Here is a 14,029-nt window from a genome sequence, read left to right on the forward strand (position 1 = left end):
TGCTTGAATTTTCCTTCAATGTAAGGCTGGGAACTCTTGATTATCAATGTTAACAGAGCAGTATTCCAGTACGCAAGTTACATCAAAAACTAACTGAAAACAGCCATAGACAACAAGTAATTTTACCATGAGTAGCGAAGGTCCAAATGTCCTTCCTGTGAGAATGCCCAGTAAGAGGCTAAAGGTTTGGTGGTGGGAACTCAAGTAGGGGTATGGACCAGAAATCCCCTAGGGAAACAAAAGTCTGTAAATACTGGATTTGAGAACCCACTTGATTAATGTTGAAAAGATAGATTTGCATAGTGCAATCTGCAAGCAGTTAAGAATTAATCAAGTCCACGTGTTGTGATTCAAGTATATGTATTGGTTTATTCGTTGATATCCAGTATTGGAAAAAGCTTGAAGGTTGCACGAAGAAAACAGCCGACATGTGTTTCGCCCCTTATGGTGTGTTCACCTAGGGCTTTCTCAAGGCTGCAAGTGATAGAAAATGAGCGAGTCAGCTATTAAAAAGGAACCTTCCAAGTATTAGTGAATTAGAAACAAGTGAAGGTCATGCAGGGCTCTCACCCATCCGTGCTGGTGTTCAGTAGACTGTGCAAAGATAGTGGAATTGTGTACAAAGAATAAAGCCTAACAGTGAGCCTTGTGAACCTAGTTTGAAGCACCTTTAGAGGAAAAGAGGCAGGAGAGTGTTTACTTGATATAACCCCTTCCCTGTTAGTCAAAATTGAACAAATATCAAGAAAACCGGTTCAAGTAGTAAGATTAGAAGACCAAAAGATCAATAGACGAGTATAGAGTTGACAGTGGTGCTGGCACAACAAACTAAAATGTAATGTGAAGGTAAATTATCCAAGATGTCCAGATAGTCCCACAAGGTTAATTAGTCATGCACTCCATTTTAAAGATTTTCTAAGAAAACAAAGGAAAGTCATACAATTGAGATATTCATTTCAAATTGTTCATGGTAAAGATATGTGTGGTCTAAATACAAGAAATATGCCAAAAATAAATAAACGGCTAGTTTACATTGAGTATTGTAGAAATTTGCAAAAACAGACTGGGCGCTAAGCAGTTTAATCGGCAGTAAGTATTCTAAGATAGTTGTGATAATATTCCAAGGTGAATTAAGTATAATTTGCGTAACACTAAAGTACAATACTAAAGGAATAATATTGTAAGAGAAGATGAGGTGATGATATCATGTGAATTTTGCAGTCATCACTAGTAGGTTACTGCTATTCAATTATCTACAAACTTTACATTTAGTGTTATTCGCTGATAGAAATTACAAGTTATTTATAATATTATCAAAGAAACCCACATGGATTGGTCTAAATAGGTAATTGCAAGTATAGCAATATAGCCGTATCTCCTGAAACTCACCCAAATACCACTAGCAAAATCGGGACGGAATCGACACGGGCTTGACAATGCAGCGTTAGTTGGGTGCCATATTGGATACGTCTGAAACGTGAACACGCGCAATAGGATTTATTTAGTTAAAGATTGCGTCCGAGTCCTACTTCTGTTTTTGAAACACGAAATGTAAGAAAACTGAAATGTAAATGGAGCGCCATGTTAGAAACGGTAAAAGACGCGAGTAGGCATGTTACCAAAGATGCATGTCAAGCACGTACTTTGCCATATAGGTTGATCATCTTGTCTTAGGTGACTGAATGGATCTGTATTTACAGATTATTCAAGGGCTAACACTATATTGCTAGCATATTTACAGTGGTGTAAAATGTGCAATTACAAAACATGGCTAAAACGTTGGCCATGTTGTGTGTGTAATAAAAATGAATGCTTAAGGCCAAAAGGGGGTAGGGGGGTGACTAATTATAAACTTCCTGAATATGAGTTATTGTATGGTTGGCCCAAAAAAATCCTGGGAGAGTGATCTTGATATTAATACATTAATAAAGTGTGAAATTGGGGACCAATAACATGAGCTTGGATTTGACTATGTTTAGGGCCACTAACTATCCTAATATATAGAGAATTTAGATGTGACTTTGATATGTTCACGGTAAGTTGTGTGATTGGAGAAAAAAGAAAAGACAAATGTACTCGTGACTGAAACAAATGGCTGATAAATAACAAGAGAGAAGTGCTCGTATACAATAGAAATAGCTTTGCATATGACAAGCCTAGTTAAAACAGTGTCCTTTTAAAGTCCAGAGATAACATGGGTATAAATGACAAATAATAAATAATTAGGCATGAACTTGTAGACAATCCGATGTTAAATATAAAGGTTGTCCTTGTATATTCAGGGGGGGTCTCTTTAGGTTATCAACATCTCTTCAAAACAAAGTGATATACTTGGGCCTACTTCTAAACTGAATGTAACAGAACAAGATAAGTTGACCATTGGTATAAAGTTCATCAGGCAATGTTGATCAAGCTTTACTAATAAAGCCAATAGTGCCACTTGGGATCCTTGTTGAGACCTTGCCATACAGTAACCCATCCACCTCAGTTTATAATCTGAATTTAGTTTAGCCAATAAGGTGGATGGGGCCCAGAGCTCCAGTCTTGGTCAGAGGCTTCCACTCTGATGTTTTCTATTGCATGTTTATCAGGTAACAGGGATCCTGAGTTCTGCTTATTTTTTCTTTAGATTTGACCTTTTGAACTTCTTCCTCCAGCAAGATCTCTATTTCACTTCAAATACAGACAGTAGGCAATACTTGCTTCTGTATTTACTGGAAGGCTGAAGTAAAAATGTTTTACCTTCAAGTATGAGCATGTTTGAAGCTTTTTGTTCAAGATCTCTTTTCCAGCCATGTGAGGAGTTTGAAGCAATAAGATCTTTACTGAGGACTCGCACACAACATTATATTTTTCTTCATAAGGCTGTGTATATAGAAAACAATTGGTGAGGCATTCAGTACTAAGCAAGAATCATAAGGCTAGATAGGGTCATCTGCATCTTTTAAAGGCTTAATGTTTAATTCCTGAATCTCCAGGAAAATAATTGGAGAAGAATGCCGGTGGTTTTAGTGGCAGAATCCACAGTTAAGTCACATACATTTGATTTGCCCTTTTCAACACCTTCAAGATCATCACCATTAGCAAGTAAAGACAAAAACCTTCCACAAAAATCACGTCGCCGGCGATTACATCAAGGATGATTGTTACATTTGTACTGCTGACGATAAAATAATTGATGAAGATGCCATCAACAACTGCCATCCTGTTGATGAAGCCAAAGTTGCTTTGTAATGAAGATCCTGTCATCAACGCCACAGCATTTTTTAAGCGGAATGTTGAGTGGCAACCTCTATCCTGGCAATAACTTTGGCAACAACACTGTAGCCTTCACAGATAACTAACAGTTACCACAGTATTGCCCCAAACACCAGTTTAATCCACTTACTGCTTTTGCAACTCCTATCACCAATAAATATCAATCTAGAGTGATCCGCACATTTTGTGGGTGATCCTTCATCTTCATCTACAGATAGTGAGGCTTACAGTGATAGTGACTGGTGTAGATAATCAGCATCCATATGTTCACACGATGAGCTGCTATTTGAAATTGCTTTACAAGTAGAGAGCCCGCCTGAAATAGATATCTATTACATAGCTGGTGACTTAGAAGAAGAGAAGTACCACCACCAAGAACTACCATATTTTGCCAGTGCCTAGGAGATGGAAGTGCCAACCGGTTCAGGGATACATAAGATTTAAGCACCCATAGATTTTTTTAAATCCATGAATAAGTTAATCGTGGATTTCTATATCAAATTACCTCCAGCATGCCCAGTTTACCTGCCCCTGACCTCTCTAGACGATTTGACTCCTTGTCCAGTTCACGTGACACTCAGAAGACCAATCCTTCTGTTTAGTGCCCCTCCACCCCTCACCAAAAATGCTTATTCGAGAAGAGGTTACAAATCAACCTTCTTTTACCTAGATGAGATTTGGGTTAAGACATACTATCAGATGTTGATGATAGAGACATGGGGATGATGATTACCCTCAGATCAGCAAGACAGTGACACACAGGAAGACAATTTGAGGATCATGTTCCAGCTGAACAACTCAGCCCAGAACCGGTCCCAAGAAATCAACACACCAGATGATGTTTACAGCTTCCACATGATGGCTGACTGAGTGGTACAAAAATGTAACCTGCCTGTACAATGGATTTTAAAAACAAAAATAGGGGTTCAGTAAGAACTATCCCAATTCTTGACTACATTTTAAAAGAAGAAGGCCTGTCTGGTACCGGTATAGGTTCTATTCTGATTTTGAGGCTGGAAAAGAAATAAACCGCACCAAACAGAGCACCAGTAAGTTTGTTAAATTAAGTTAAAACTGACTTATTTCGACCACAGTGAAAAGGCGCTCTAGAAACCCAGCAGCTACATGTTTTGTCCATGTGGATGGTGAAGGCAAGAGTTGAAGAGAGAAATGAAGTATTTGCAGTATCAGCAGTCAAAATAGCATATGCGATCTTGTCGTGCTACGACAGGCAGCTATGAGATGACATTGCCTCTTGCAGTGGCAAACTCCTGGATTACGTTTGAGAGAAGACAAAGAGCATTTTAAAAGAAAGGGAATGAACGCCATACATCCTTAAAGATGCATCAGTGAATGTTTCTGACAGCGGCTTCCGAGGGATGGCTGTTGGAGCAGTCTTCAGGAAATGCAGCTGCCTACCTTTTGTCCACAAGTCCAGTCAGTGGTACTGGATATGCCATTCTGCATGAACAGTTGTTCAGGAAACACATGGATGATGCCTTGCAGGCCACAAAAACAGGTACAGACACAGCAAGTTCCTTAGAGGGGCTGCTAATGAGACAATGCTACTTGTAAGGAAATGGCTCCCTGTTGCAGTTACCCCCCACTTTTTGCCTGATACTGATGCTGACTTGACTGAGAAGTGTGCTAGGACCCTGCTAACCAGGCCCCAGCACCAGTGTTCTTTCACCTAAAATGTACCATTGTCTCCACAATTGGCACAACCCTGGCACCCAGGTAAGTCCCTTGTAACTGGTACCCCTGGTACCCAGGGCCCTGATGCCAGGGAAGGTCTCTAAGGGCTGCAGCATGTCTTATGCCACCCTAGGGACCCCTCACTCAGCACAGACACACAGCTTGCCAGCTTGTGTGTGCTGGTGGGGAGAAAATGACTAAGTCGACATGGCACTCCCCCCAGGGTGCCATGCTAACCTCACACTGCCTGTGGCATAGGTAAGTCACCCCTCTAGCAGGCCTTACAGCCCTAAGGCAGGGTGCACTATACCACAGGTGAGGGCACAGGTGCATGAGCACTATGCCCCTACAGTGTCTAAGCAAAACCTTAGACATTGTAAGTGCAGGGTAGCCATAAGAGTATATGGTCTGGGAGTCTGTCAAAAACGAACTCCACAGCTCCATAATGGCTGCACCTAATACTGGGAAGTTTGGTATCAAACTTCTCAGAATTAATAAACCCACACTGATGCCATTGTTGGATTTATTAAAAAATGCACACAGAGGGCATCTTAGAGATGCCCCCTGTATTTTACCCAATTGTTCAGTGCAGGACTGACTGGTCTGTGCCAGCCTGCTGCTGAGAGACGAGTTTCTGACCCCATGTGGTGAGGGCCTTTGTGCTCTCTGAGGACAGAAACAAAAGCCTGCTCTGGGTGGAGGTGCTTCACACTTCCCCCCCCTGCAGGAACTGTAAGACCTAGCAGTGAGCCTCAAAGGCTCAAGCTTCGTGTTACAATGCCCCAGGGCACTCCAGCTAGTGGAGATGCCCGCCCCCTGGACACAGCCCCCACTTTTGGCGGCAAGTCCAGAAGAGATAATGAGAATAACAAGGAGGAGTCACTGGCCAGTCAGGACAGCCCCTAAGGTGTCCTGAGCTGAGGTGACTGACTTTTAGAAATCCTCCATCTTGCAGATGGAGGATTCCCCCAATAGGATTAGGGATGTGCCCCCCTCCCCTCAGGGAGGAGACACAAAGAGGGTGTAGCCACCCTCAGGTCTAGTAGCCATTTGCTACTACTCCCCCAGACCTAAACACACCCCTAAATTGAGTATTTAGGGGCTCCCAGAACACAGCAAGATAGATTCCTGCAACCTAAGACGAAGAAGGACTGCTGAGCTGAAAAACCTGCAGAGAAGACTGCGACACCAACGGCTTTGGGCCCCAGCTCTACCGGCCTGTCTCCCCACTTCTAAAGACACTGCTCCAGCGACGCGTTCCACAGGGACCAGCGACCTCTGAAGCCTCAGAGGACTGCCCTGCATCTAGAAGGACCAAGAACTCCCAAGGACAGCGGCTCTGTTCCACAAAGACTGCAACTTTGCAACAAAGAAGCAACTTTGAAACAACACACATTTCCCGCCGGAAGCGGGAGACTTTGCACTCTGCGCCCGACGCCCCCGGCTCGACTTGTGGAGAAGAAACACCACAGGGAGGGCTCCCCGGTGACTACGAGACTGTGAGTAGCCAAAGTTTACCCCCCTGAGCCCCCACAGTGACGCCTGCAGATTAAATCCCGAGGCTCCCCCTGACCGCGACTGCCTGCTTCAAAGACCTGACGCCTGGTAAAGACACTGCATCCGCAGCCCCCAGGACCTGAAGGATCTGACCTCCAGTGCAGGAGCGACCCCCAGGTGGGCCTCTCCCTTGCCCAGGTGGTGGCTACCCCGAGGAGCCCCCCCCTCCCCCCTTGCCTGCCTGCATCGCTGAAGAAACCCCTTGGTCTTCTATTGAATCCTATTGCGAACCCGACGCTTGTTTGCACACTGCACCCGGCCGCCCCCGTGCCGCTGAGGGTGTACTTTTTGTGCTGACTTGTGTCCCTCCCCTCCCCCTCCCCCCCCCCCCCCCCCCAGTGCCCTACAAAACCCCCCTGGTCTGCCCTCCGAAGACGTGGGTACTTACCTGCTGGCAGACTGGAACCGGGGCACCCCCTTCTCCATTGAAGCCTATGCGTTTTGGGCCCCATTTTGACCTCTGCACCTGACCGGCCCTGAGATGCTGGTGTGGTAACTTTGGGGTTGCCCTGAACCCCCAACGGTGGGCTACCTTGGACCCAATTTTTAACCCCGTAGGTGGTTTACTTACCTGCAAAAACTAACAAACACTTACCTCCCCCAGGAACTGTTGAAAATTGCACTGTCTAGTTTTAAAATAGCTATATGCCATTTGTGTGAAAACTGTATATACTATTTTGCTAATTTAACGTTCCTAAAGTTCCTAAGTGAAGTACCTTTCATTTAAAGTATTACTTGTAAATCTTGAACCTGTGGTTCTTAAAATAAACTAAGAAAATATATTTTTCTATACAAAAACCTATTGGCCTGGAATTGTCTCTGAGTGTGTGTTCCTCATGTATTGCTTGTGTGTGTACAACAAATGCTTAACACTACCCTCTGATAAGCCTACTGCTCGACCACACTACCACAAAATAGAGCATTAGAATTATCTTTTTTTGCCACTATCTTACCTCTAAGGGGAACCCTTGGACTCTGTGCATACTATTCCTTACTTTGAAATAGTACATACAGAGCCAACTTCCTACACTACTCTTATTAGAGAAGACAGTTCTATGCCTGGAAAGGTATGTTTGAGGCAGAATCTTTAACAGATTTTCATGCCTTCAGGCAGGGATACTGTCCCCAGAACCAACCTGCTACTCAGCATGGTAGACAAAAGTCAGAAGATTTAACACTGCGACTGTCAAACACAAGTTGCTAATATTGGAGCCAACGTAATGGATTTTCTGTGCAGCCCATCCCCCTCCACATTTCATGGCTGTGGGGAAAAGGTATTGATACCTTTTTCGGCCCTGTGAAAAATGTCATCAAATTGCTGAATGTAATAGAGCATGAACACTCTATTGGATGTATGTCAAAACCTCCACAAAGGCCTAAACATTGGCTATAAAAGCCGGTGTTGGAATTTGAAAGACAGCAGAATTTTTGTTTGACTTATTTTTTTTAATTCAGTATAAAATAGAGGAGAGGTGCCTCCTTATAGACTTGAGGGCATTGAACAAGCTTATAAAGAAACAAACTGTCAGGATGATCTCATTATTGAGTGTTCCAGTCCATCAGTCAGTAGGATTGTTTGGCTTGCTTAGGTCTACAAGATACATATTTCCATCTTCAAGCTCATTGATGGCACAGACAATACCTGTGCTTTGTGCTGGCTGGCCTTCACTACCAGTACAAAACACTCCTTTTTGGCTTTGAGTCAGCACTCAGATCATTTACAAAATATCTAGCTCCAGTGGCTGCACATTTGGAGTGTTGGGTCTTCTTCTAACTTGACAGCTCGCACATCAAAGCTCAGTTGCTGCGCCAAACCTCAGAAGCATGTTAGCCGACACTGTGTCTTTAAAAAATTTCGACATGATGCTTAACAAAAGAAAACCTCTACTTAGTTGGACAGTGCAGATACTATTTCTATTGCCAGACGTGTGTGTGTATTCTGAAGGTTTTTCCATCCCAGAAGAAGGAGAAAGATTGAAGAAATTGTTCTGGGACACAAACACAAAACTTAGACAACAACCACGTCCATAAATACTAATCGTCCCAGTGTGGGCCAGACAGTATTGGTTCACAGAACTGTGGACTCTATTTACCTGCTTGTTTCAGGAGTTCTTGCCTGAGAATCTGCCTTCAGTAGAGGTCAGTGCAGTCCTTAAACAGCTGATGAACGATCCATTCTTGCACTTAAATAATGCAGAAATTAAGTATGTATCATGACAGAGAACTTTGCTGTTAACAGTTACATCCTCTAGAAGAGTCTGTAAGATTCATGCATTCTTACGCTTTTGTACTGAGCCTGCTGACTTTTGTCTCAGTGAACCAGTCATACACAAAGTTTTCTTTCAAAATCACTCTACAATTTTGGAAAGAGCACTGCACTCCTTGGATGTCTGTTCATGTTCCAAAATCAGCATTGACAATCAAACCAACTTTTCTTGGCTTTCGGCCATCCACAAATTGGGCGACTACTCTCTAGGCAAGGGATTGCAAGAAGGACGACTTCAAATATTGTTTTCTGTCACTCTAAAACGTCTCATTCCTTACTATTTAGGGAGACGCTTTATGCTGGAGTGCCTCTGTCCGACATCCGCAGAGCACCGACATGGAAGAATTCCCACATTTTTATGAGACACTACTCTTTGGACGTAGACGCAGAAAGAGACTCTTGGCAAGGGGGTTTTACGATATATTTTCCATTAGGGTAAGCTTCTACTCATTGTTAGTCTTAAGAATGTTAACAAATTATGTTATCTATTTAATACATATGGACTTTTTCGTCCACATTGCTTGCTATTCTGATTCAAGCATGCATATCTATGTAAGATCCAATGTTGGAGAATAAATAAGTTACTTACCTATTACTACAGTTCTTCACCCTTATATTTCATATATTTACACCAAATTCCCCCTTTTCCCCTGTCAGAAGCTCTTCTTCAAAACATCCTTTCACTCTAGTGCTGTCGAAATTTAATATATTGAATCCTCTGAGGGAAAAGGAATCCAGTGAACTCACTTCATTGTCTACAGTTGGAGTCTTTTCAAATGAGGTGGGTGTGCAACTAAAGTAACATTGCTTCTAATGGTTTAAAATACATGTTTTTAATTACTACTGTTGATAGTTATGCCATGGGCTTCCCAGTTTGACAACGGTGAATGATTCAAGCACATGAATATATTAAAGATACCAGCATTGGGGAGCTTTAATACCAGGTCAGTAACATTTCTTGTCTTCTTCATTAATGTTGTGGTTGCGTGTCCTTATATTTTTTCTTGCTTCTATATATCTTGGTTTCACATAATGTTATTTATTTATTATTTTCCCTTTCGTCTTCTGTTCACCATTTCATCTTGCCATCGTTTTTTAATATTATTCTTTCACTGTACAATCTTATTTTATTCCCTAATTTTTCTGTTTCTTTTTCTTCATCTGCCCCTTTTTGCCTCTTTGTTACTTTCACAGTTCTTTTGGTCTGGTGGATTCTGAAGGGTCCTGTTACGCGGTGATGGTTTACAACTTGGCTGATCACTGGGGTGTGCTCATCGGAGACTCAGTAGCCATCCCAGAGCCTTATTTAAAACAGCATGAAATTGAGCACAAAGGCCAAGTAAGTATCTTTCGCCATTTGCATGCAGTCTGCCAATACAGGTCAATTATTGCCTCTCACAGAATTCATGAAACTTGAATTGTCAACACGTATGACTGTAGTACTTGAATACAGAAAGACAAACACATGCCCCCTTAGCCCAGACACATAATACCCGACTCCTAGTCACTGGAACCAACTCACACCTTAACTCTTGCATCCAAGTGGAAACCTGTAGCCCGGCAGCAGGACTGCACACACCTCTTCCTATTCACATCCCTCACCATCTGCATTATATTAGTTCCTTACAGCATACTCTGTGTTCACCACCCCATCATCCCCATAATCCTCTATCCTCTAATATAGGACAACATTACTATGCCGCCACAGAAGAGCGGGCATTTCACCTTCAATCACTGATATTTTAAACAATTCTCTTCCAGTGGACAAAAGGTAGCAGATGTAATATTAGGGCAGATGGATGAATTAGTTGCTTAAAATGTGAGTCAGTAATGATTGCATAAATGAAAAACGTGTGCAGCTCAGCAGTTACCCGAAGTGGCACCCTGGCACTAAACATAGAAGACTAATGAGCCAGCTAGGGTGGTGTGGGGATGGTGAAGAGAAAATATCTGTTCTGTACGGAAAAGCCAAGGTTTGAGATGGTCCGAAAGTTGCCTGCCGCAAAGACAAAGGAGCAGTCACCCACTGGAGCTGAATAAGCTTCTGGCTTGAAAATGAGGGGTAAATGGGATAGTAGGGCCAAATAAGCTTTTGAATAAGAAGTGGGCTCTTGTTGGAAAATACTCTAAAGGTTATAGCGAGGGATTTGAACTTCTTTCTTTTGTGGATGGGAAACCAATGAAGCTCCATGAGATATGGGGAAATGGGCTGCCAGCTTGGAAGGTTGAGAATAAGCCCCGTGGCAACATTTGGAACTTCTTGTAGATGGGGAACCAGGTACTTGGGAAGGCCCAGAGAAGCGCATTGACAGCCTGACAAGGCTAATGTCTTGAGTATTTTCCTTAGCAGTTTGAATAGAGAAAACCAGCACACACAGGGGAGAAGTGGGAACTGCAGCAACAATATTAATTAGACTTGACATCTAGGTTTCTAATCGCACTGTTTAGGGCAGGAGGTTGTCCATGCTTGGGAGGCCACCAAGACTGGCACCGAGAATTGTTTTTGGAGTTAGGTTTCAAATAACAGTCCTTCATCCAGTTAAAAAAAGAATATGCATTCACTGAAGGAGTTAAGAGCCACAGAAATATTATCAGAGATAGAAATGATTAATTGAATATAGTCCATGTAAGAAATAACATTGAACCCAAAAGATTGGACCAGATGTCTACCAGAGCTGTATATATATTTAAGAGAATGAGCCCCGAGGAACACCCATGTTCTGGTCAAATGCAGCAAACTTGTACAGAGAGGGGATAACTGCTTGGAGGCTATTAGGAAGGCAGGAACACAACCATTTTACGGCTACTGTACAGATTCCCAGATTGAAAAGCTTTTTCAGCAGAATGTCTTGAGAAACTGTACCAAAGGTAACAGATAGGTTGAACAACACTAGTGCAGCAGAACCTTCCTGATCGACAATTGCTCTAATAAGCTCCGACACTGCAGGCAAAGGTTATTCGGTACTACGATGAGCTTGAATCCAAATTAGAATTTGTGAAGTAAAGAACTGGCTTGAAGTATTCTGAAAGCTGAGAATTTAAAGCTTTTTCCGAATTTCTGGAAGTGGCAGGAAGCAGAGAGATGGGCCTACAGTTTCACGTTACTGACAGATCAGATGATGATTTCCTGAGCAAGGGGACAACCTGGACTTGTTTTCAATCTCCGTAACAGAAGCATTCAAAATATAAGTATTGATTAGCTGACCCAAAACTGGACCAATATAGTTATGAGCGCAGTGACCAAAATGTGAGCAGAACAAGAATCAGCCGGTGAGCCAGATTTGCAACCTGCATTTCCTGAACAGAGACCCTAGAGAAATTGGACAAAGAGGAACCAAAAGGAGTGACAGTGATGATTGTTAAGCTAGCCAGATCATCCATAGAGGGCCACTTCACTAAATTCAAAGGATTATTGGCAATTTTATTTAAAAAGAGGTGACATTATCTCAGAGTATTAGACGTGCAAATAGTCTAAAGACTAGCCTGAGGCAATATCAGGAATTGTTGAAAATTTCTCTCAGGTCATTAGCAGGTGTTCAAACAGGTGGTGGAACATGTGGCTCAAGTTGTCGTAGTTTTTAATGGTTGTTCTGTGTATTTTTTTGGATTCGTAATTGTTTAAATCACCATCAGCGCAGTGGGGATAGTTTGGTGGGTAGCGGACTATCCATCAGGAGCCACAAGAATAACGTTGGGTGCTAATGCCTCATTTAGCCAAGTTTCAGGGCCTAATTTAGAGTTTGGCAGAGAGGGTTACGATATCCTATCCGCCATATTACAATCACATTATAGCCTATGGGAATCATAATACGGCGGATGGGATATCCATCGTGTTTGTGACAGAGTAATCTGCCAAACTCTAAATCAGGCCCTAGGTGAGGAAAACTGTGTAAGCATTGCTGATAGAAATGAAACCAAAGATGTCAAGATTATGCTTAGGAAATTATTTGACTTTCACACAGTAGAAGTTAGGTGGGAGGACAGGTGTCTTCTCACAGAGTAGCTTTCAAGCACAAAGGATAGATAAGTACGTTATTGAGACACTCTTAGTGTAAGGAGAATACCAGTGAGTGCAAGTGACAGGACCAGTCAGTGTGCAGAATAGATGGAGCATGGCATTTAGTTGGCTGGCAAAGCAACAGGAAAACATAAAAGGAATTAGTGGGAAGCAAGTCGACCAAAGTGGACAAGTGGTCCTGACGCTTGGCGCAAATACGTTCCCCTGGAATAGCTTTTGGTACACCGCAGGCGCCAACATGCAGCAGTATCAGTCTTATAGGACACTGGTTAAGGGGCGTGGCCAGCACAGCCACTAAAGTGTTTTGCTCTGGAGGCAATAAAATGCCTGAGTGAAGGAATGTGTGAAGACAGATAAAATATAGGCTTGCAGCCAGCATTTTATGTGCCTGCAGGAGTCTTCCCTTCCCTTTGACACTACTTAGGAACATAAACAGGACTAATAAATGTGAAATACAATCATAAAAATATAAGTAAGACTGCAGGAACAGGATGTTGGGAAGCGAACGAAATGCCTGGATTCCCTCAGGTGATTGGAGTTTTCTACAAATCAACTTACCATAACATAACAACCATACAATTATAATCCCTCACACAATGTATATTTGTTTTAAGGCCTCTTTTTCATTACTTAAGGATATCCATTGCCAAGTCAAATAGGTGACTAGAAGCATTTTGCATTTATTTGAAACTTGCTTCGTGGTTGGGTGCACTGACATTCGAACTGCAACTGCTATAAAAGGGTTGTGCACATGTAAAAATTATTTCCTTCAAGACAGTGTTATCAGGTCTCTCGTCATGAAAGGATTTGGTTGCGCAAATAGCTTTGCATTTTCCTCAGAGCCCTCTTTCCCAAAAGCCTTCATCAAACACACATCATTCAGAGGAATCAAAAACATCACACCTCCTCATGTCTGCCTTCTGAGTCTTTCTGTCTCCAGCATTTGCCCCTTTAATTGTATCAGTAGATCGTCCTTACGCTGCAGTTCTTGCATATACCTTTGCAAAAAATACAAATCATCACATCAGATGACAAGCTATATTTAGTCATAGAAGAAGGTGAACCTACAGCCCTTAAGGGCAAGAGACAATGAATGGGACGAGTACACATTACCAACGGCTGAACCACCAATACCCCAATCGAAAATCTCAATGTTTTCAGGTTCCATTCCCTTGTCGAAAGAGCATCAGAAAGTTTCAAAATCCCACTGACATCCAAAGAAACTAACTGTTTTT

The 14,029-nt window shown here is 42.4% G+C and overlaps 1 protein-coding gene across 1 annotated transcript in view; it reads left to right on the forward strand.

Annotated features, from left to right (window-relative positions):
• The window catches only part of TTC5 (tetratricopeptide repeat domain 5), a 170,141-nt gene that overhangs the window by 131,412 nt on the left and 24,700 nt on the right, over nt 1-14,029 (forward strand). The window contains exon 9 of the mRNA XM_069244282.1: nt 9,971-10,115. Within this exon, the coding sequence (XP_069100383.1) occupies nt 9,971-10,115 (145 nt within the window). The remainder of the gene's footprint in view (nt 1-9,970; nt 10,116-14,029) is intronic.

This window comes from Pleurodeles waltl, chromosome 7 (genome assembly GCF_031143425.1).
Source record: "Pleurodeles waltl isolate 20211129_DDA chromosome 7, aPleWal1.hap1.20221129, whole genome shotgun sequence".
Lineage (NCBI taxonomy): Eukaryota > Metazoa > Chordata > Amphibia > Caudata > Salamandridae > Pleurodeles > Pleurodeles waltl.